Below are 22,147 nucleotides of genomic sequence, written 5' to 3'. Positions count from 1 at the left end.
GAAAAACAGCTCCCCCATGGAGGAGCCGAGCCCGTGCTCCCGCGTCGGGGCTCGGCCACCGCGGCCTCAGTTTCCCCACTGTCGGCCACCGCAGGCGGTGCTTTGTGCGGCCGCGCAGACAATGGCCCGGCCGAGCTGGGCTCCCTAGCCTTTCTCTTCTCCTCCTCCGCCGGAGTGGCTTTTGGCAGGCCGGGGAGGGAATTCTGCTCCCGCCTGCGCCCTGCCCCCGCCCCGCCGCCCCCGCGCGGCTCCTGGGAACCCCTGGCGGAGGCAAACTTGCAAGTTTGCAACGCGCTGGCTCGCTCGCAACTCGGCGGCCGGGCGGGCCGGCGGGAGGGCCGCGGGCGCGCGCGGGCGGGGGAGGCGGTGGGGGGGGGGCGCGCGGGCGGGGCGGGAGCGCCGGGCGGGGCGGCGGCGCTGCGCCGAGTTCGCGCCCGTCGCGGGCCCCCCGCCGCCCCCCGCTGGCGCCGCAGCGGTCGGAGCGGGGCGCGGGCGCGCGCGGCGGGGGGCGCGGGCGCGGGCGCGCGGCGGCGGCGCGCAGCACAAGTAGTTTACATTGTTGGGCGACTTTTGCAACAACTCGCCGCGCCGCGGCCTCCGCGCGCCGCCGCCGCCCCGCCGCCGCCGGCTCCCGCCGCCCGGGCCCGGCCGGCCGCGCCGGGGGCCGCCGCGCTCGCCGCTGCCCGCCGTGGCCGCCGACATGGACACCAAACATTTCCTGCCGCTCGGTGAGTGCTCTCGGGCCGGCGGGCGGCGGGCGGGGGCGCGTTCTCGGCGCGCGCGGGGCGCCCCCCGCCCGGCCTCCGTGGAGTTGGGGCGTCGGGCCCGGGGCCGGGGGCCGGGCAACTTTTCCTCGTGCGCGTCGGGCGGGGAGGGGGCCGGGGTGGCGGGCGCCTCCGGCCCGCGCCGGGCCGCAGACTGGGTCGCGGAGCCGGAGGGCGGCGGGCCGCGGCGGGTCGGCGGGGACGGAGTCCGTGCGCCCCGGCCTGGCAGCGCCCCGCGGCCCGGGCGCCTGGCTCCAGCCGGCGGCGCAGGTATCGGGCCGGCCGGGCGGAGCAACTTGTGCGCCCGCAGCCTCCGGCCGCCCTGGCACCAGGACGGCTTCCGCGCCCACGCCCGGGCCGCCGAGTCCAGCAGGCCGCCGGCCGGGGCACACGGGACCCTCGTCCCCTAGAGCAGTCCGGCGGCGCCGTGGGCAGGGTCACCGAGGGGTCGGGTGATCGGGGACGTCAAGCCTGGGAATGCCCTCTCCCAGAATCGGGGCCCCTCACTCTGGCGCACTCGGGGTGTTTTCCGGGGCCTTCTCTGGGGCTGGCCCTACACTCGGGCGAGGACGCCCCAGAGGCGGCGAGGGTCAGTTTTCCTGTCCTCGCACTGCCGTCCTGCTCGGTGGCTTTCTCACCGCAGACTGCCCTCCAACTCCAGGCCGGGACCCACCTGGGAGAAGGAGGGGGCATGGCCAGGCGCCCCCGCCGTTGCCCTCCCCAGGGCTTGGGAGCCGGCGAGAGGCAGGGAAGGGGGAGGTGGCGGGCAGACTTTATAAATGAGTGCCGGGAAGGGTATTAATTCGGTGGTGGGGACAGCCGCCAGGCTGTCAGGCTGGGTGAAGGATTTGTCCTGAATGGAAATTAAAACAGCTGATTCGCAACGAAGCCCCACGGTCAGGCCCCCCTCCTGCCTGCCCGCTCCTCTGCAGCCTGGGGTGCAGCCCGGCCGCTCGGCCGGCCGTCAGAGCGGCCGCAGGGACCTTGGCGAGATTGGGAGCCGGCCCCCGGGGTGGCGGGGTGAGGGTCTGAGCCCTGGGCACCCGCACAGCGCCTGCCTCCGCGTGACTGGGGGTAGGGTTCCAAGTTTGCCAGAGCCCAGGCGCCCTGCCCGAGGCGGCCGGCCTTCCCCCGAGCACCCCTGGAGGTGGGCACGCAGGCCCAGGCCGCAGATACGAGAACTGGCCGGGGAAGGCCGAGGCCGCAGGCTGCCAAGCGGGGGGGGGGCCTCGGGACGCAGACCCCCGCCCGTGGGGCCGGGAAGAAAGCCGAGTTGTTTGGGACTTAGCGTCTGGCCTGGCGAGCTCCTGTGTGGGCCGCCACCTCCTGTCCCCCATCCAAGCGTCGCGCGCGCACGGCCACACACACACGCACCCACACGCACACGGAGCCGGGCTCTCCCGGGGGATCCCGTCTGGAACCGGAACGCTGGGCTCCATCACGCCCTCCCACCCCCCACGGGCCTGGGCCCTGCCGGGCACTTGGGCGCGGGACAGGTTGCCGCCCCTGACGTCCTCGGACTCGGTGCACGTGGGGCCCAGGTTGCAGGTGGGTGTGCCGGGGTCCCCATCGGAGGAGAGGGGGTGCCTGTGAGCCACTGCCCCCCGGGGCACAGACAGCTGCCCCCGCCACCGCGGCAGCGGCCTCCCGGGCAGCCCGCACACCCCGGGCCTGAGCCGAGAGACCTGGGCTCTCTGCTCACGTTGTATTTTTCTCTAAGCTTCTGGCCAGCTCTGAAGTCCAGTGGAGCTGAAGGTCCGTTTAAGCAGCCACTTGCCTAAGCTCTTTGGTCAACACAGTCTAATCCCCCCCGGGGGGCGCGTGTGGGAGGCCTGCCTGCCGGCGAGCTGCTGGGGAGGCTGCGCAGCTCCCTGGAGTCGTCCGGCCGCCTTCGGGGCCTTGGGCAGGGAGAGTTCCCGCCTCCCAGCGCCCCGGGGCTCGGCGGGCCCCGTGGGGCTGGGTGGACGCTCACCCTCACCACCCCAGGGCCTTCCGGCTGCTGCCGGCCGACCCCCACGCCCTGCAGGGGGCGGGGATGGGCCCAGGGTGCAGCTCGCCCCAGGCAGCCCCTCCTTCCTGCCCCTGCCGCCTGGGCCGGCCGGCGCCCCCACCCCCTTCCGCGGGCGAGGCCTGTGCTGGCATCCGCCCGGACGGCGGGCCTGGCCGGTGCAGCCTGTGTGGCGAGGCTGGAGGTCTCGGGCCGCCCCAGACCCCCTGGCAGCCAGCGGCCCACGTGCCGTGTCAGGGGCGGGAGGCCCGGAGCGGAGTGTTAGGCCCACTGACCACTCCCCGGGGGGCTCGCTGAGACCAGGCGGAGCCTGGAGCCCTGGAGCCCTGGCGAGGGGCTCCCGGGAACCTCAGAGCCTCCGGGACCCAAAATAGAGTGCGTCCCGGGGCCTCCCGAAATAACAGGGTCACGTGACGGGGGCGTCCGCCTGCCCGGGCAGCTCCGTCTCGCCCGGGCACCGCCGACGGCCGGGGCGTTTGTTTTGCTGGACGCGGGAGGGGGCTCTGTTTGCAGACGGGGAAGTGTCAGGGCGAGAAAAACAGCTCTCACGTGCGGCCTGGCCGTGGCCGTGGCCTCGCCAGCTGGCACCCTTTCCCCGGGGCCGGCCGTGGTCCCCGGGCCCAGTGTGCAGCCCTGACCCCCTCTGCCCAGGCACGGGGGGATGCGCCGGGGGAGGGCCCCGGGGCCGGGCCGGGCCGGGAGAGAGGGCCGGGGCCCGCAGCCAGGCCTCGGCGGCTCCACCAGCTCGTCCAGCTGCGCCTGTCCTTCAGGGCCTGCGGGAGCTGCGCCTCCTCCGGGAGGCCCTCGGCCTGCTCTCCCTTGGGCCCTCGCCGCGTCGGGTGCTGGGGCAGTTGTGGGTGGTGGTTTTCACGTCCCCCCCCCCCCCCGGGGAAGGAAGCCAGGGGGCGGGTAGTTGTGGAATCAGTGTGCGGGCGTGGCGTGGGTGCTCTGGGGGCGGGGGCCCTGCCCCGGCGGGTGGAGTGTGCGTGCCCGGGCCCCCGTACCAGCAGAGGGGCCGAGGGGAGGGAGGCGGGACAGGCTGTAGCTACGCAGAAGGCGGCGTGGGGCTGGGGGGCGGGGAGAAAGCCGCAGAGGCCTGTCCGGAGCCGCCGGACGCTGCCTGTGGGTGTCCTGCTCTTGGGCTCCGTGGTCTTTCCCCCCACGGGCGTGTGCCAGGGCCCAGCTCCTGGGGCGGGCCAGGCCCACCCTCTGGGGGCAGAGGACTCCTCCCAGCCCCTGGGCCTGGCTCCGAGCCCCCGCTCCCCGGGGGCCATGGCAGAGACCACCGAGCTGGCGCCGGCTGAGACTTCGCAAGCCGGGACCTGCCCTTCTTCCCTTCCCCACTGGCTCTAAGTTCCTCGCTGGTAGCTGCCTTTTGTAGCCAGGGCCTGAGGTGGCCCGCGAGTGGGCCCGTTTCCACGGGAGCCGGGCCAGGGGTGGGGCTGGACATGGGGTGGGGGCTTGGGGGGGATCACCTTCCAGCCCCTCCTCCCGACGCTGGTCAAGCAGGTCGATTTCAGGGGTGCGGAGCAGGGGTCGGGGAGGGCGTCCCCCCTCCTGGGCCTCCCGTGCGTGCAGCGTTTGCGTTCTCCTGGGGGCAGCCCCAGCCGGGGCTCTGTCTGCGTACCCCATCTCCCCCCCCCGCCCCCCCGCCGCCACTCAGGCCCCTGGGGCTCTCGCTCCACCCCCCTCCCCAGCCCAGTCTGTCTACAAGGACGAGGCCACCAGGGTGGGGACCCCAGGAGGCACGCCCTGTCGCTTTTCGGGACCCTGGGTCCTGGTCCTCCCTCCGTCCCAGCTGCCCGAGTGGGTGGCCGCCCGTCCGCCCACCTTGCCGAGCCCCCGTTGCCCACCTGCAGGATGGACACACGTCTTCTGGTCTCGGGGGCGCGTGGGTGTCAGAAGGCCACCCGCCCGGACCTCAGCCAGAGCCGCCCGGGCCAGGGTGGGGGCCGGTCTGGGTGTTGGACCCCAGCGAGACCCTGGAGGGGGGACGGCGGCTGGTGCCGTCCGGCGTGCCGGGTGGGCCCGGGAGAAGGGGGCTGCCCTGACGGCCACCCCTGCCGGGCCACCTGCCTGGACTCCCCCCGGGGCCCTCAGCAAGCAGTGGGACCAGGGGCTCGCTGGTGGCCCCCCCCCACACGCACACCTGAGCGAGCTGTGCAGGGCCGCGGCGCCCCAGCGCCTCCCAGACGGGGAAATTGCACCCCAGAGCCACAGAGCGATCGTCTGGCTCGGCGGCTGAGCGTGCGGGAAATGGAGCAGAAAGCAGCTCCGATCGTCGGCCCGGGCCGGTGCCGGGGAGCGGGCCGCGCACACGCGCTCACGCCGGCCCTCCCAGCTGCTCCGGCTGCCCCTGCCCCTGCCCCTGCCCCTGCCGCCGGCGCCCGCCTGCAGCTCCGCCCGTCCGCCCTGTGTCCCGGAGACCCCGTGTCCCCGTGTCCCCGCGCGAGCGGCGCGGGTGAGCGAGGCGGCTTCTCGGGGCCTGGTTTCCTCGTCCCCAGACGGACACGGGTCTCCCTGGTTGCTGGCTTCCGCGTTCCGGGGAGTCTCCCCGACCCGTCCAGGGCCCTGGGCTGCCGGTCGGGGTGCCGCTGCTCCCCGCGCCCCCGTTCTGCACCTGCGCAGTGCCTGGCGCTGCATTCTCGGGAACCCGCGGAGGCCTCCCCAGGGCGGCCTTGTGAGCTGCTGGGGGACAGAGCCCTTCGTGGGTCCCCGGGCGGCTGCCTGCGGTCCTCGGCCAGCCGGGTCTGCAGTTGGGGGGCCCTGTCTGGGGTGGGGATGCCCCCCGCCCCCCTGCCAGGCCTCTCGGCCCTCAGGCAGCATCTCAGAAGCCGCCCGCCTACTGGGGCCGGGGCCTGCTCCCAGCCGGGCTCCCGGGCACCTCGGCCCTGGGGGGAGGGAGTGTTCTGTTCTGGGGCGCTCTGTGGGGGGGTGACGCCCCACTGTGTTCTGTCCCTGTGCACCCTCGGAGGCCCTCGGGGACTGGGGACCCTCGGCCTGAGGCCCCTGGGCCCGCGGGCTGCCCCTGCAGCGGGGCGGGCTGTCTGGGAGCAAGTTCCTCCAGGATCTGGGGGGTTGCGCAGGGGTGGCCACTCGGGGTCCCTAGGGCAGGGTGGGGCCCTGGTCATCCCTGTGGTCTTCACACCTGACACACATGTGCACACACATGCCCAGATAGGCACACATGTGAACATACGTGTGCCCACACCAAGCTTTTGTGGCCGATCCTGACAGCCTGGACCAGCTCTTCCTCAGGAGGACCTGCTGGCTGGCAGGTCCCACTGGCGCCTGGGGCACCGCCGCTGGGTGCCGGCCTTGCCCTGCCGTGTCCGGGGGTGGTGTGGGGCTCGGCGGGCGTGAGGGCCTCCCGTGGGAGCGGCTGGGGTGCGGGCTCTGAGGGAGAGGCCGCAGGTGGTGGGGGACAGTCCCCCCCACCCCGTGGCAGGGGCAGCCAGGACAAAGGCCAGAGGTGGCAGCATGTGGGAGGCGGGTGCAGAGACGCATGGTCCCGATGGGCCCTGGCGCCGGGTTGGGTGGGGGGGGCGCGGCGGGCCGGGCGGCTGAGGTCAGAGCGGCGGTCCTGGTTGGAGTTAGGCCCCCAGCCCTGATCAGAGGGCGGCTGGAGGCGGGCAGGGGCTCTGGGGAGGGTCCCAGGTGGCTTGGAGCCTCACGGGGCAGCTGCCCCATCAGTGGCCTGGTCCCCCTTGTGCTGCTGGGCCAGGGGGACTTGGAGGGGCTTCCCGGGGCTGTGGCACTGGGCCCTGAGCTGAGCCGGGGTCCCCACCTTCCTGGAGCATGTGGCTGGGCGAGGACCCCAGCCCCTGGGCCTTGTTCCTCATCCCGACCCTTGCCCCTTGGCCTGGGGTCTCCGGCGAAGGTGGGGGCCTGGCCTGGCAGTCAAGGGGGCTCAAGCCCAGGCCCAGAGCAGCGGGCGACATTGGGGGACAAGCTGTCCTCGCGGGGACACGGCAGCTGTGCCCGCCGGGGTCAGAGCAGGGCTCCAGGGGCTGGGGTGGGACCGACCTTGGGGCTGGGGGCCGGGTCGCTGGGGGGCCCTTGGGGAGGGACCCCAGCCTTTGAGGCCCCCGTGTGAGGTGTCCCGTCAGGCCCTCGCCTGGCCCTCGGCCCCGAGCTCCTGGGACAGGAGACCCAGAGCTCTGTCAGCACAGGGGGGCCCTCGCTCAGCTTATGGGCTCATCTGACCAACAGTGGTGTCTAGCTGTGCCTCAGTTTCCCTGACCGTGCCCTGGGCGGGGGGCTCGGCAGAGTCTGGCTGTTGTCCTGAGTCTCAAGCCTCCAGCGCAGAGCAGGGGGCCGGGGGCGGGGCGTGTCCGGTGTCCGGGGCCAGGCCGTGTGTAGAGGCTCCGGTGGGCCGAGGATACACCATGCAGAGTTCAGAACCCCCCGCCCCCCCGGCAGGTGCCCCCGGGCTGCTGCCCCGAAGCTGGGTGCCCCGGGAGGAACCTGAACATCCCGTAACTGACCGGTTTAGCCTAAGTGCCCTGGGCAGAGGTCAGGCGGCGGCAGCCCAGGTGGCCGCAGTGGTGGCTGCCTTGACCAAAGACCTTGCAGTGGCCGGGCTGGGCTGGTCCTGCTTTCCACTGGGGACTCCTGACTGCCGCCCCCCACCCCGCCCCCTGCCCGTCTGTGGGGCCGGCCCCGAGGCCCTGTCCTTCTGCAAGCCGCCCCCAGCCAGAGCCAGCCGGCCGTCCCCGGCGTCTGTGCGCGGGGTGGTGGGGGGGTGGGTTGTGGGGGGTGCGAGGCCCTGGGTTCGGTGCTGGGCTGCCGGGTGCCAGCCAGGCCATCAGACCCGCAGTCCTCCTTCGGGGGACACGTGAGGACCCCCAGACCTCGCTTCGTCTCCAGAGGCGGCGGGGCACCCTCCGCGGGGGTGTCGCTGCGGCGTCTGGGGGCGGCCTGTGCCTTGGAGCCCCCGCCCCACCCGCAGCAGGCTCCGGGGGGGGGGACGGGTGGCTCCCCACTCCCACGCAGGTCTGCTCTCCGACCGGCGTGCTGCGGGCCCGGCGCGGCCCTGCTCCTCTCCGAGCCTCGTTTCCCCTGGGGGCGCCCCGGCCGCCAGAGAGTCTGCCCTCCCCGCCGGCACCTTGGCCTGGTTCCCACGAGCCGCTGGCTGTCGGGTTGGGGGGGCGCAGTTGGGGACCAGTTCCTCGGGGGATGGCTCTGTCAGTTCCTCCGCGGAGGGCGCAGGCCCCGGGCCGGGCCGGTCCCCGAGGGCTGGGAGGCCTCGGGCTTTGCGTTGGCTGGGCCGTGTGGTCTCCCTGGTGGGCCGGGCTCTGGTTCTGAACCGGAGGCTTCTGGGGACCCTTGGGGGGTGGGCAGCGTGCGGTGCGGGGATGGTGGCCCCCACTCCCTGGGACTGGCTGAGCGGGGGACGGTGAGTCCTGCTGGCTGCCGCCCAGGGCCCCTGTCTTTCCGGCCTCTGACCTTACCTGCTGGGGCCCTCCGTGACCCTCCCCGTCCCCCACGTGGACGCCAGGCCTCTGCCCCGTGGCCCGAAGTCTCTCCGCTCCAGGCCCCACCCACTCCTCTCCCCGTCTTTGTTGTGTTTGACACGCGACGGTGGCCCCGGCCGGGCGGCACAGTGGGTTGGAGAGTCGCCCCGTCACCGAGAGGTTGCGAGTTCGATTCCCCGTCGCAGTGCTTTGGCAAAGCAACCGGCCGATGCTTCTCAGATGTTTCTCTGTTTCCCTTTCTCTTCCGCTGCTTCTCTCAAAACGACAAAAAAGAGTGTCCTGGGGGGAGGACACAAAAAACGAGACGGGACTGGGTGGAGACGGAGGCCGCGGGCCCGGTGTGGGGAGCGGCTGCCGGCTGTGCGCCGGCAGGTTGGCCCCTGGGACCGCGGCTGCCTCACCTGCAAGCCGCCCGCAGGGTCCGGGAGGCTTCCCAGAGGCGGCGCCGGAGATGGGCTGTCAGGGGTGCGTAGGAGTCCGTTGGGTGGACAGTGGGAGGGGAACCAGGCGGAGAGGATGGCCGGCCCCAGCCAGGGGTGTGCGGAGGCGGCATGTGCGCGGCCTCGGGTGGGGGTCCTTCCGGAGGAGCCCCCTGCGCGGCCAGGCTCGGTCCGGGCCGGCTGGGTCGCAGGCCGGTGCTGGGGAGGGACCACATGACCGCGGGCGGGGGTGTGGTCAGCCGGTCAGGGAATCATTAACCGTGGGAGGAGGCGGGGCTGGGAGTGGGCCTGGCCGCGGCCTGGAGCCCCCTCTGAGTCAGCGCCGCGCCGGCACGGAGTCCCCTCCGCTTCCCGGGCCCCGGGATGTCCTGGCCTGGCTGAGCATGCACCCCTCGGGCCCCGCGGCCCGGGTCCCCGGCCCCTGGGGTGAGTGTCCCTGTCGGGCCCCTCGGCTGTCCGTGGGTCCCCACGTCCCGCGGTCCAGGCCCTCGGTGCCTTCTGCCCCTTTCCTCGGGCAGCGGTGGGTGCTGCCTGCCCCGAGGTCGGTCCCTGTGTGCGCCGGGCTGCCTGAGGGCCCGTCCCCTGTCCTCGCCAGGACGGAGGGAGCCGGCTCTGCCCGGGGGCAGAGTCCAGGGAGGTGTGGCGCCTCCCCCGCCCCATTCCGGCTCCTGGACTTTCTGCCCGGGGTCAAGGTCAGGAGGAGGGCTGGGAGGGGGGGCCGTAGGCTTTGGGCGTCTGGCCACTCTGGGCTCAGGCGCGGCGAGGGGGCCACGGCTGGGGGTGGGGTGGCGCTGGGGGGGGGCCATCCTGGGACCGCAGGGGGGTGTCGGAGGGTGGGGAGGGGAGCCGGCCCTTTCCTCTTCCCTCTGCGTGGGTCCGGGGTCCGGCCAGGAGCCCGCCTCCCCCAGGGACACCGACCCGGCCAGGGGCTGGTCGGAGGGGCGCATGCCCCGCGCCCCGCCTGCCGCCGCCCGGCCCTGCCGTGTGAGCTGGTGACTGCCTGCTCTGTGTCTCCGTTTCCTCGTGTGTGAAAGGGAAGGAAGGAAGGAAGTTGGGCCGAGTCTGGGGGGGGCACCACCGTGCTGCTTCTCCCCCCCCTCCGCCCCCACCCAGCAGGGCCCTGGAGGCCGGCCTCACCCGTCGTCAGACCGGGGCCCGGGACCTCGGCCCCTGCGCACCGACAGGTCGGCTGCACCAGCCCCGAGCGGTGTGTGTTTGTTGATTGACTCCGTGTGCTCCACAGGTTCCCCCGCAACCTCCGTTTCAGCAGTGCCCGGCCCAGCTGACTTCTAAAGTCACCGTCGTGGTTGGAATCACTCTCCTCTGGGGGGGGCTCCGCCCCAACCTTGAAGGGAGGGAAGTCCTGCTGCGAGTCCAGCCCGGTGCCGGTTGCTGGGATGACAGGCCGGGGCCCTGCCCCGGGGGATGCTCCGGCCGGTGCTCAGTGCCGGGGCCCCAGCAGCCCTCAGGCAGCCCCCGGCCGGGGCTGCAGCCGTGTGTGCCCCTGTCCTCGGGGCGAGCCCCCCGATCCTGCCGGCCATGCCTGCTTTAGACGCACCTGCCCCAGCTGCTGGCCAGAACCTGGGGTCCTTGGACCCGCTGCCCAGGTGTGCAGAGTGGGGGGACCCTCAGCCACAAGTCACCGCCATGTTGGGACCTGGTTCCCTCCTCCGCTGCCGAGTGCAGCCCGTCGAGGGGATTGAGGCCCGGCGGAGATTTCACAGCGCACCTCCTACCTGCCGGCTGTCCCTCTGTCCCTGTGTCCCTCCGTCCATCTGACTAGCTCTCTGTCCCCCAGGTCTCTGGCTCCTGCTGGCCGCCGGGGAGGCGGAGTTGAGTGAGGCCCAGCCCCCGGGGGCGAGCGGCGCTTGGGGCCAGGCGGTGGGTTGCCTTGGACCAGATTTTCCAAACCTCCCTGGGCCTCAGCTTGCCTCTCTGTACAGTGGGCTGGCAGCGTGTGTCCGGGCCGGTCGCTCCCCGAGAGCGTGGCGCCGGGGCTGACGTGTGCGGTGTCACCCCTGCCCGTCCGTCTGGGGGAGGGGCCCCGCGAGGGTGGCGGTGTCGTGGACGCCGTCCGGGCGGAGCCCCCTGGATCTGCGGGGGGCTGGGGTGGAGCCAGCGCGGGGCCGGTGGAGACGGGATCAGGAGGAGGCTGCGCATCTTCTGCCCCCGGGGACGTCGTGCCGCCGCCCTGGGGGGTCTGTGGCTGCAGAGCAGCTGGGGTGTGGACCCCTCGAAGGGCTGGGAAGGGGCCAGCAGTGGGGCGGCGCCCTGGCCTCCCCGTGGGGTGTGGGAGGGTTCACCCCCCCCCCCCGCCCCCGGCCCAGGGCCTCTGCCCCTGGTGACGGAGGGAGAGAGGCCCTTCTCCCTGCGGTGGCTGGGCCTCCCGGAGGGGGCGTGCCTTGCCCCTCGCCCAGCACAGGAGGGCTGGCTTGGGCCCTGGAGAGGCGGGAGGCCCACCGTGGCCCCTGCCGCCCAGCTGGGTGGTCGGAGGGTGCGCCCCAGCACGGCCTGGTCTGGGTGTCGGCTCAGGGCCTGAGTCTGCGAGGGGGTCCTGACAACCCCGCGTCCAGGACATGGGAGGAGCTGCGTGGGGTGGAGGGCCTGCCTCCCTGTGTCCTTGCTCCCCGGGCCTCCCCGGGCCTCCGTCCTCCGCCTGGAAGGGCAGGCGTCTGTGCGGGCACCAGGCCCGGCCTGGGGCTGGCCACCACCGGGTGCGGGGTCCCTGCGGACTTGCTTCTGGCCCCTTCCACCGGCGTGGCCGCGACTCAGGAAAGGAACTTGCCGCGGTGCTCACGGGACCTCCGCCTGTCGGGCGTGACCCCCTCCTCCTGGCGGCGGGGGCCCAGGTGTGTCCCCCTCTCTCTGACCAGGCTGGTGCTGCCCCCTGCCCAGTTCCAGGGTCACTCGTGTGGGTCACAGGTCCAGGTGCCGCCGCTGGCCGGAGTCAGTGGGAGAGGTGAGTTCCCCGTGGACACCGGCCCAGCGGCAGCGGGCCGTCTGGGGTGGGCGGCTCCCCTGCCCGGAGCCCACTGCTGAGACTTGTCTGCTCGTGGACGGTATCGAGGCTCCCACGGTGGGCGGCGGGGACACGTGTGGCCGGCTGATGGAGTGGCCCTGGGGGTGGCTGATAAGCTGCGGGGGTTGGTATCAGAGGGGGCAACCCCCCCCACCTGCCCCGTGGCCACCGCTCCAGCCCTGCACTGTGACCCGTTCTCGGCCTCGCGGGCGTGAGCAGGCCTCGCGCAGACGGAGCTCCTCGGGGACGCCCGCGAGAGGAGGTCCTGCCGGGCTCTGGCCACGGTCCCAGCCTCCCGCCGCCGCCAGCCCTGCGCCCTCACGGTGGCCGGCCCTCCCCCGCCTGGGGACGAGGAGGTGATGTCCTCACCACCTGGCTGTGCTGGACGGCCCGTGCCGGCCAGGACCTGGGACTCCGTGCCGGGATCTGGGTCGCGGGATCCGGGTCACCGGGATCAGGGTGGCCGGCCCTCGTTCCCGCGTCAGGTGGGCTGCCGCAGCCCCTGACCACCTCAGGCTCGGTCCCCAGGCCCCGGCGGCCGAGGAGCCCGGGGTCTGCCCTCTCGGCCTCGCTCCTGCCCTCAGGGACGCCCGCCCCATGCTCTCTGCCAGCCCCGAGTGTCTGCGCTGCGCAGGGAGGCGGGGGGGCCCCTTCCTCCCCAGGACCTCCTCGGGGGCCTGCAGCCGGAGCCCTGGCTGGTGAGGGGGCGGGGCGGGGCCACTCCTGTGGCCGGGTCCACAGCCAGAGCGTGTGTGTGTGTGAGCGTGTGTGTGTGTGAGCGTATGCGTGTGCATGACGTGTGCATGACATGTGTGCGTGACGCCCCCTAGGTTCCCTCACCTGCCGGCCTGCATGGGCTGGTACAGGGGGGAGGTGGGCCCCTCAGTCCGCTGGTGCCCCGAGCAGCGGGTGCCCAGGCGGAGGGGCAGCGTGTGAGCCCGGGGTGTGCGGGTTGGGGAGGTGGTGGGCCAGGCAGCGTCAGAGGCCGTGGGCGGCGGCAGGCGGCCCGGACGGGGGCCTGGGGAGCGGGGAGTGCTGAGGGCAGAGGTGCGTGCCACAGAGACCTGGTCTCGGGGTGTCGTGCCGAGCGTGGTTTGGGGCCCTCGGTGCTGGGTCTGACCCGCGATGCCGTCCCCAGACCGCCCTCGCCAGCCCCCCAGAGTGCACTCAGCGCCCGGGGAGCAGCAGGCCCTGGTGGGCCGGGGGCTCATCGGCAGCAGGTGCCCCGGGGCTCCGGGCCGGGCGGTGGCGGGCGGCCCTCAGACTTTCTTCCCTCGGGGGGGCCCTGAGCGGACAGACTCCCATGGCGAGTGCGGCCCCAGGAGGGGGCCTCGCCGACAGCCGACAGCCGACAGCCGACAGCCGCAGCGGCGGCAGCGCACTGCAGGGTGGGGAGCTGGCGGGACGCCTCTGCCCTCCGCTGCGCTGTCCGAGCTCCAGGACCAGCTGGCCGCCGTCTCCTGGGGACCTCTGTGCCTTAGGAGAACCAGCGTGCCAGGGCCAGTCATGCACACTTGAGCGCGAGCGAGCCTGGTGCCGGCCCTGGAGAGGCCCCACGGGAAAGGGGAGGAAGGAAGGCTTCCTCTGATTGTGCGGATGAGGAAGCGGAGGCTGGGGTGTGTGTGGCGAGCGGGGGCCGGGCTCGGCCTCCGACCCTCGCGGTGGGGGGTGCACGTCTCCCCTGACGGCCCAGCTCGGGGCCTGGCCAGCGTGCACGTGGGGAGGGGGTGGAGGGGGTGGAGGGGGTGGAGGGGGAGCACTGTGTGGCAGGCACGGTTGCAGGGCGCCCTGCCGTGGTGGGCCCACACGGCCGGGGCTGAGTCGGCGCCCCTGGGGCTGATGAGGAAGCCCCGGCCCCGGGAGCAGGGGTCAGCACCTCGCCCGAGGTCACACGGCTGGGCACGGGCACGGGCACGGCCGGGTCGGACCGGTTCTTGGGTTCCTCTTCCGGGCGCTCGCTGCCCTGGTGCCCCGGGTGCGAGGCTGAGGTCCTGGTGGCAGCTGGAAGTTTGGGGCGGGGGGGGGGCATTCCTTACCTGGGAGGGGCTGGAGATGCCTGGTTTCCTACGTAAACACCCCGGGTGGCTGCAGCAACTGTGTTTTTATTTCCTATTTTGACTTCCCCGTTGGCTCTCTTTAGTAACTGTGGGCCAGAGAGGCCCCCGCCCTGCGCTCTCCACCAGGCTTCCTGGCCTGGCCCGGGCCCTCGGAGAAGATCGGGGGGGGAGAGAGAGACCCTGCCGGGGGAGGGCCCCGCAGCTTGGCTTGCATACACCTGGTGACGGGGAGCTCCCTTCCTCCCTGGGTAGTTCTGTGGGGCGGCCCTTTCTCGTCCCCTGGGACCAGACCTGGGCAGTGGGCGGTGGCAGTGGGTGTGCCTCAGTCTGTGACTCGGTTTCCTCACACCCTGGTCCCCGGCTGGAGGGTTGGGTCTGGGGGGGCCACGATAGAGGAGGCAGGGTGACTGGCGGGGGGGGGCGTGTGCGGTGGGCGGGCGTGCTGCAGACACACAGGAGAAGACATACACAGTGATACACAGTGTCCCTGCCCCAGACGCGGCTGGGCGGGGTGTGGGGAGGGCTGGGCTCGACCGCCCTCAGACCATGTCCACCGTGGGCCCTGGTCTGACCCCCGGAGGGACCCGCTGCACTGCGGGGTCAGGGAAACCCGCTCCTCTGGCGGGCTGGGGTGGGGGTTGTGGCGACCCTAGGTTGGAGGGGCCCCTTCTCTAGGTCTCACGGCCCCGCCTGGGGTGGGGGGACCCTCGCCTGCCCGCATGAACCCCCGGGGGACCTCACAGCAGCATCGGGTGGGTGGGGGTCCTGAACTGCAGGGGCCGGCTGGGGTGGCACCCAGGCTCCAGTGGGGTGCCAGACCGCGCCTGGCCCGGCACGCTCCGCTCACGGGGGGAGGACCGGGCTCCGAGGGGCCGCCGGTCAGGTCCTCGGGACCACCCGGCGTGTGGGTTTGGGGCGGCGGGCGCCACGCCCTGTCCCTGCGTTTCACAGACCGGGAAACGGAGGCACGGAGCCGGGGCGCCGCTGCCAAGGCCCCACCGGTGCCCGAGCCTGGGACATGGCGTGGAGCCGCTGCCCCAGGCCGCCAGCGGGCCCCAGACCGGCTCCCCATGCTCTGCCCCCCTGCCGGCGCCGGGCCAGCCCCCCAGGCTGATGTGCTGTGCCCAGCCCTCGCGGGGGGCCCCGGGGGGTTCTGGCCCGAGGGGCGGGTGGGGAGCTGAGGGGCAGCCGGCCCGGCGCCCTCCTGGCCCGTCCTGCCCTGGCTGGTCAGCCCCGGAGCAGGGGCCCTCGGCCTGCCGCCGCGGCCTGTGTCTCTGCCGTGAGCGGTGTGGGCGGCCAGGGTCCGGCAGTGCCGGAGTGCAAGGTGCTGGGATGGCTGGTGATCCCTCGGCCAGAGGCCAGGAAACCAAATCCCACAGCGAGGTGGGGGCAGGGCCCCCCCTTGGAGCGGCCCCAGAGATTATGGGCTTTCCACCCCCCGCCCTCGGGAGGCGGCCCAGGCAGAGGGCATCGGGCCGCTGGGGCCACCTGGTCACGGCCGGAGGGGTTTGTCCTGAGAGCCCGGGGGGGGGGGGCCGGGTGCTGGGGCGACAGGACCCCTGGGCCCATCCCTGTGGTCACACAGCCGGCGCCCCCTCCTCTGAGCCTGGGCGTCGTCACCTGTGAGCTGGGGAGCCGGCACGTGTTTCGGGGGGGCGGCCGGGAGGGAGAAGTGGGGCCAGACCTCCAGCCCGAGGGCAGGAGCAGGGCAGAGCTGTGGCTGGGGGGGCTACTCGGGGGCGGGGGCGAGAGCTGGGGGGTCCGGGAAGGACCTCCCATCTGCGCTCCGAGGGCCTCGACTGTGGGGAGCACTGTGCGCGGAGAACTCGGGGAGCGCAGGAGGCGCAGACCCGGCCCCCCCGACCCGGAGGGAGCGGCGCCCTGGGAGTCTGGCTTCGGGACAGCGGGTGGCGGGACCACCCTGGGGCGCAGGCGTGTCCCGGGCTAGGAAGGGACACCCGCCGCCGCCCCGTGGGCCTTGGCACGGCGGTCCTGAGGGGTCGGCCGCTGTCCGGCCCCCCTCCCTTGACCGTTGGCTGCTTAGTGCCCCCGGCGGCCGGGTCGGGGCCCGGGTCCAGGCGCACGGCTCCCCGGTGGTGGGCGCTGTCGTGGACCCCCGGCCCCCCCGGGGGCCGCCTCGGACCCCGGCGAGCGCGGCGGCGGGCCGGTCGGCGGTGCCCCTTGGGTTTGCCCCCGTCCTTCACGCGAAGAGGATCTTGCGTAACTGTGGGAAGCAGCGCTTCCTCCCGGGCGGGGGAGGGGGAGGGCGGGGGCCGGGGCCTGGTCAGCACATGTGACACCCTGGCGCCCTCTTGCCCTCCTGCCCTCCTGCTGGCGACGCTCACGGGCCGTGGGGGGGGGGTGGCATGCCCGGGCAGCCCTCCCCCACAGACTCCGCCGTCTCCTGCGTGGGGGGGGCCCTGCGAGGGGCCGGGGGCTGCCCTGTGCGTCCCCACCCTGAGCCTTTGCTCTCTGCGCCCGGGGGCCCACCGTGCCACCCCCCCGCCCCGCTTGGCCCCTGCAGCCCAGTTCCAGGGCCGCCCCACCCCTCGGGAAGCTGAGAGCCTGCGTCCCTTCCCTCCACGGGTCCCCGCCGCCCCGCGGCTGCCCTGTGGCCCAGGGTGCGGACAAGCACAGACACGTCCGCCCTGTCCCTGCCCAGGCCTCTGTTTCCCCACCCCGGCGGGTGAACAGTGAGGACTCCGTGGGTGGCGTCTGGGCCTGGGAAGCTGGTGCGTTCGGCTCGGGTCCAGGCCAGCGTCGCGTGGGGCTTGGCGGGGACCCGGGGGCCGGCGCTGCAGGAAGGGGCTGAGATTCGGCCCGCCCCCTGTGTGCTCCTGACTCAGCAGCCGCAGGGTGGGGAAGCCGGAGGGTTCTCGGCGGAAGCCGCGGCCGGGGGCGCCTGCCGCGTGGCCCGGGTTTTTCTCGTGAAGTTCCCGGGAAGTGGAGCTCTCGGTTCCTGCCTCTGGCTTCCCCGTAGGAGTCTGGGGTTCGGGCCCCCCTCTCTGGGCCGTGCTGTTGCACTGCCCGCTCCCCAGTGCCCTGGGGGTGACGCTGTCCCTGCTCCCGGGTCCCCGCTGCACCTGCCCCCGCGCCGGATGCCCCTCAGTCCTCCTGCCTCTGGGTCCCTCCGCCGCCAGCCCTGCTCTGTCAGGTGTCCTGCATGAGCAGCCTCCTCCAGGCAGTCCCCCCGGGTGCGGCCCTTCCACTCCATGACTAATACCTTCTTTCCCATTTCTCTGGCGGTAGCAATGGGACGGGACTCAGAGTCCTCGCTGGCCTCCGGTTTGGGCCCGACAGTCCCGTGGACGTGGGAGCTGCAGGGACAGGCGCGGTGACAGCCACCCAGCTGGGGCCTGTCTCCGGGGCTCTGGGCCGAGGCGCCTGGCAGAGAGTGGGGTTGGCATTCAGGGCCCGTCGTTGGAGCTGCTTGAACGGGTGCCCTGGGGGCTCCCGGGGTCCAGCTGCCCCCGTGCACCCCCTGGCGAGGCCCCCGGCCCGGACTGGGGACGCTGGAGGCAGGTGTGCCCCAGAGGCTGTCCGGGAGCACCGGGGTCTAGGGCCAGGGCCAGGGTCTCGGCCTCCCTGCCTGCCAAGCGGGGGTGAGGGAGCTGCAGTTTGCACGGCCCGCAGCAGGGCCTGGGAAGGAGGGTGCGAGTTCGGGCCGCGTCAGGCGCCGAGCCCCCGTGGCGGTCAGCAGCGTGGGGGGGGGGCCCGGCCGGCTCGCAGCCCCCCCAGCCCGTCCCGGGGCCAGCATGGAGGCGGCTGCCCCGCCAGGGCTCGGGAGTCTGGGTGGAGAAGTGCGGCCTTGGGGGGGCCTTCAGCAGGCGGGGCCCGTGGCCGGGGGCTGCGGTCTGGTGCGGGGGACGTGCTTCTGTGCCTCCGACGCCGAGTTCCCTTCCCCCGGGGGGTGGCCGCGTGCCCCCTGCCCGCAGCGCCGCCCGCTCCGTCCCTCGTCCCTCGAGGCATCCGTGACGCGCAGAGCTAAAAGCAGCCCTTCCCCGGCCGGCGGGGCGCCGGGTGGGAGCGCGCAGTCAGGGCCGGAGTTAGTTGAGCTCCGCGGTCTCCTGCCCGGCCCGCGTGGACGCCTGATGCGCGGGGAGGGTGAGAGGTGATCAGAATCCCGCTCCTCGGCCCGGTTCACTCCCGCCCGAATCTGGGTCAGCAGATACGCACGAGCGGGCGCCGCCTGGTGGGACGGGGCCAGGCCACTGTGCCCGCTCGCCCCCTCCTGCGGGAAGCCCTCCTGGATGCGCCCGCTTGGAGGACCTCGCCCACACCCTGGGCCCAGCACCCTTTGCATCTGGTCGCGTCTTTCCCCGGCTCCCCCGCAGGGACAGTGCTGGGAGCAGGGGTGTCGGTGCCCAGGGTTGGGGCGCACGAAGGGGTGCCAGCCGGAGCCGCGGGCTCTCGGGGACCCCCAGGGCCTCCCCGCAGCCAGCGCTCCCGTGTTCCGACACGCTCCCCTCCCACGCCGCCGCGGTGCTCGGGGCGAAGTCCCGGCCCCGGCCCTGGCCCGCGGCCCGGCTCCCGGGGACCGGCTGTGCTGGTCTGCTTCCTGTTGCTGGAACGTTCCCAGCTCTCACCCTGCTCGGGGCCTTTGCACGTGTGGTTCCTCCCCGCACGCCCCTCCTGTGTGCCCCGCGGCCGCTGCACCGCTGCTTCCGGTCTCACTGGGGCGACACCCCCAGGGACCCCCGGGCGTTGCGGCCTCACCTCCCCCCTCTGCCGGCCGCCCTGGGCCACCTCGGCCTGTCGCTTCCTTCCGAGGCTCCGCACGTCCTGCCGGCGGTGGTTGGCAGGGCTCCCGTCCGCCTCCTGTGGACCGGGCACGTGCTCCGGCCCCCGCGGGCCTGCAGGGCCTGCCCGGCGCCCCAGCTCCCCCTGCCCCTTGTCAACGCAGGGGTGTAGGGAGAGCGTGGCCGGGGGCCGGTGTGGGGCTCCCCGGGGGCTGCGCTCCCGTTCCTGGGGTCTCCTGCTGCCCTCCCCCGTGGGAGGGGTGACAGGGGTCCCAGTCCCGGGGGACGGTCCCTGTGCGGCGTTGCTAGCCCCTGGGCAGCGAGAGCTCTCGGGGCCTCGGGTTTGGAGAGGCTGAGCTGGGACACTGACGGGTGGATGGGCGACAGCTGGGGCCCCGCCGGCCGCGGACTCTTCCCATTTTGTGGAAGGGGAAACTGAGGCCCCGGGGGAAGGAGCTTTCCCTGACTGAAGGCCCCTGGGGAGACCTGGGGAGGCGCTGCCTCTCAGCGCCCCACGGGCTGGACCCAGGGCCGTGGGCGGGGTGGCAGCCTGTGGGGGGAGCCCGGGGGTCACTGTGGCGGTGACGCGCAGACGGCTGTGGGGTGGGAGTCTGGTCACCGTCCTCGGGCGGGTGGCACGGGCGGCGGCTGCGTGCAGTGCGGAGCAGAGGAAGGGTTAACACCCGAGGGAAGCAGTAACGTCTCTAATTTTCCCGTGTGATTCAATAAAGATGCAGATCTCGGGGCGGAGGAGGACCCCCCCCTCACCCCGCCGTGGCGTTGACCGAGATTCACCACGGGCTCCCGGCGGCCAGCCCGCCTTTGTCTCCACGCCGCCCCCAGCGGAGGACCGGGCAGCGAGGGGCAGACCCCGCGTCCCCTGCCCAGGGGACGGGCAGCCGGGGGCTGGGGCGCCCGCTGAGGAGGGGTCCCCGGCGAGGCCTTCCGTGGCCCGGCTGTTTGGGGCCGGCACCCCTGGGAGCCCCGCACGCCCAGCTCCAGGGACCCTAGGGGCCTGTGGCCTGCTGGGACCATGGGCACCTGCCAGGTGTGTGGGGGTGACGCCGGAGGGGGTGACGCCGGAGGGGAGGTGCAGGGTGAAGGGCAGCCGGGCGGGGACCTGGAGGAGGGCGTGCGAAGGTCCTGAGGCGGGCCGGCCGCGAGGGTCCGGGCCGAGGTGGCCGTTGTTCCCAGCAGTGAGGGGTCTGGGAGCCCTGGCCGCTGGTGGGGGTGGGCTGGGGCGGGCGGGGTCCCGAGGCCAGGCTGGGGTGGCGGCCGCAGGACGGCGGAGTGGGTGGGTTTGGGCCCAGAGGCCCGGCCAGGAGGCTCAGGACGACCCTGGGGCCCAGGCCTGGGTGGGGGTGCTCGGGGAGGCCGGGCAGGGAGACGGGCGGATCGGGGGGAGCTGATGCTAGGTCTGGGGGGGAGACGTGGAGCCCCGGGGTCCGTGGGCGGGCCCTGCAGAATGTTCCAGGTGCCGCGGTGTCAGCAGGGCCGGTTGGAGGGTGCTGACGGGGCAGCGGGCTCCGAGGGGCCTCTCAGCTGGGGGCCGCCATGGGTGGGTGGTCCCCACGCAGGTCGGGGTGGTCCTGATGGGGAGGACTGACCCCGGGGACTGTGTCGGTGGGCCCTGGCCAAGTTCAGCCGCTCGGGGCCCTTCCCGGGGTAGTCGCTGCCCGCCGAGAGGGGTCCCCCTCTTCCTCGTCCTCGGGCCCTGGGGCTTCATCGTGCTGGCCGATCCACCCCCTGCCAGGCCCCGGGGCCCCCCCAGGTACCTCTGGGGATGCCGGACACCGAGGTGAGGGTTGCTGGGCCCTGGAGGGGGGGTCCCCTCGTCCCCAAGGGAGAGCAGGTTTCTGAGTGGGGCGCCCCATCCCTGGCCCCAGCCTCAGGCGGCACAGAGAGGCCAGTGCTGCGCCCCGACCTCGGGAGTGCCTGTCTCCCACACCGGCGGTGCCTGGCGTGCGGGGTCTCTGGCGCGGGGCCGGCAGGCAGAGGGTGCCCGAGACCCAGCGGGGCCACCAGGAGTAGCAGGAGTGTCCTCGCCAAGGACATGGGTGCAGCCTGGCGGGGCGCCGCCCGGGCAGGGCCCTGCCCTGCTCTTGGGCTCCTGAGGGCAGGGCCCCTGAGCACTGCCCCCACCCCTAGGGCGCCCCCAGGCCTGCAGACCCCGGCTGCCCGCCCCGGCGGGGCCCGGAGCTGCCGCCTCCCGTCGACGAGGACATGAGGGGGGCCCCCCTCCCCCAGACACCCTGGGCTTTGTGCCTGGATCTCTGCTCAGGGCAGCCCTGGGTGGAGGACCGCGGGGCCCGGGCATCGGTGGACCCGGGCGAAGGGCTTGGCAGGGGTGGGGTGGGCAGTGAGAGAGGGCGTCCCGAGATGGCGGGAGGGCGGGGACAGGGGACAAGCGTCTGGGGGCTCCGGACGAGGGGCTGGCGTCTGGGAGTGGGTGAAGCAGCCCCCAGGTGGGTCGTGCATGTGGGGGCCCCGGCGGGCCCGAGAGGGTTGCCGTCTCAGTGTCTCGGGGGCCGGCGTGGTCTGCCCCTGGGGAACCCCTGTGTACGGGGAGCAGCAGGGGGCGGGGCCGGTGCCGGCAGGGGACCCGCTGTGGGCAGAGACCCCGTGAGCCCATCTTGTGCCAGGGCATGGGGGATCTCCAGCCCCCCGGGGGCTGCCTGGGCCTCCGTCTCGGAGTGTGTGTCTGGGGCAGGAGCCTGGAATCACGGCCCTGGGCCCGAGGGCCCGGCCCCTCCCCTCGGGAAGGCCGCTTAGAGGAGCCCGGCGTCTGTGACGCAGCGGCAGCCAGCATGCGGCACCCTTTCCGCCTTCAACGGTGTCCCCCCCTCCTCCCGGCTGGGTCGGCGTCTGCTGCCCGAAGCCCCTGGCACCGCCCGCCGGGCCCCTCCCCCACGGCCGGACCCCTCCCCCACGGCCGGGCCCCTGACGGTCCGCACGCACACAGGCCCGGGGTCGGAGGAGCGGGCCCACCAGATGGCCAGGCGGGCACATCTGCCCGGCGTCCCGTGTGCCGTGATGGAACGGCCTGTCCGGGCCGAGTGGGCAGCTGGGCAGCGTCAGGCTCACAGCAGGACGCGCGGGGGCTGCTTGGAAGCGGACCAGTGCCATGGGGGGCGGGGGGCGGAGGGCGAGGGGCGGAGGGCGGAGGGCGGGCCTCGGGGAGCCCGGGGCTGGAGCTGCGGGGCGCCCTGAGGTCAGAGACAGCGGGGCGGGGGGGCCCTACCCTGGCCCCCGCCGGCCCCCGATTCCTCATCTGTGAGGAGGGAGGCCCGTGCCCGGGTCACGGCGGGTGGCGCCGAACCAGGGGCCCTGCGTTCTGTGTGCACTGGTGTGCCTGTGGGTGTGCGTGTGTGACGTGAGCATGCGTGTGCAGACGTGCATGCATGGCGTGTGTGTTGGGGCGAGGCCCCGGGTCCCCACTGTGCCCCCGCTCGGTGGGCACGGTCAACCCCTGCCCGAGGCCGTGGGGGGGCCTGGACCAGACCCCCAGCGGTGCCCTCCGGCCCCTGCTGGCCGTGTGCGCCGGTGCGGGGAGTCGAAGGCGCTTCCGTGTGGGTCCCCGCCCTCGGTGCCCGGCCCGGTGCTGCTGCGGAGGAGCGGGCCCCCAGGGGAGGGGCCCCAGGAG

At 73.9% G+C, this 22,147-nt stretch overlaps 1 protein-coding gene across 2 annotated transcripts in view; it reads left to right on the top strand.

Moving 5' to 3' along the window:
* Positions 1–568: 568 nt before the first annotated feature.
* RXRA (retinoid X receptor alpha) overlaps positions 569–22,147 on the top strand; it is a 75,713-nt gene continuing 54,134 nt past the window's right edge. The window contains exon 1 of one of the 2 annotated variants that reach the window (XM_045846104.1): positions 569–728. In XM_045846104.1, coding sequence (XP_045702060.1) covers positions 701–728 — 28 coding nt within the window. In that variant the 5' untranslated portion in view covers positions 569–700. Of the gene's footprint in view, positions 729–8,988; positions 9,116–22,147 lie in introns of those variants that run through there. The other variant, XM_045846103.1, reaches the window with a different exon arrangement.

Source organism: Phyllostomus hastatus, unplaced genomic scaffold, assembly GCF_019186645.2.
Source record: "Phyllostomus hastatus isolate PE091 unplaced genomic scaffold, TTU_PhHast_1.1 phas_contig_495, whole genome shotgun sequence".
In the NCBI taxonomy this organism is placed as follows: Eukaryota; Metazoa; Chordata; class Mammalia; order Chiroptera; family Phyllostomidae; genus Phyllostomus; species Phyllostomus hastatus.
This window is presented reverse-complemented; position numbering and strand designations above follow the sequence as displayed.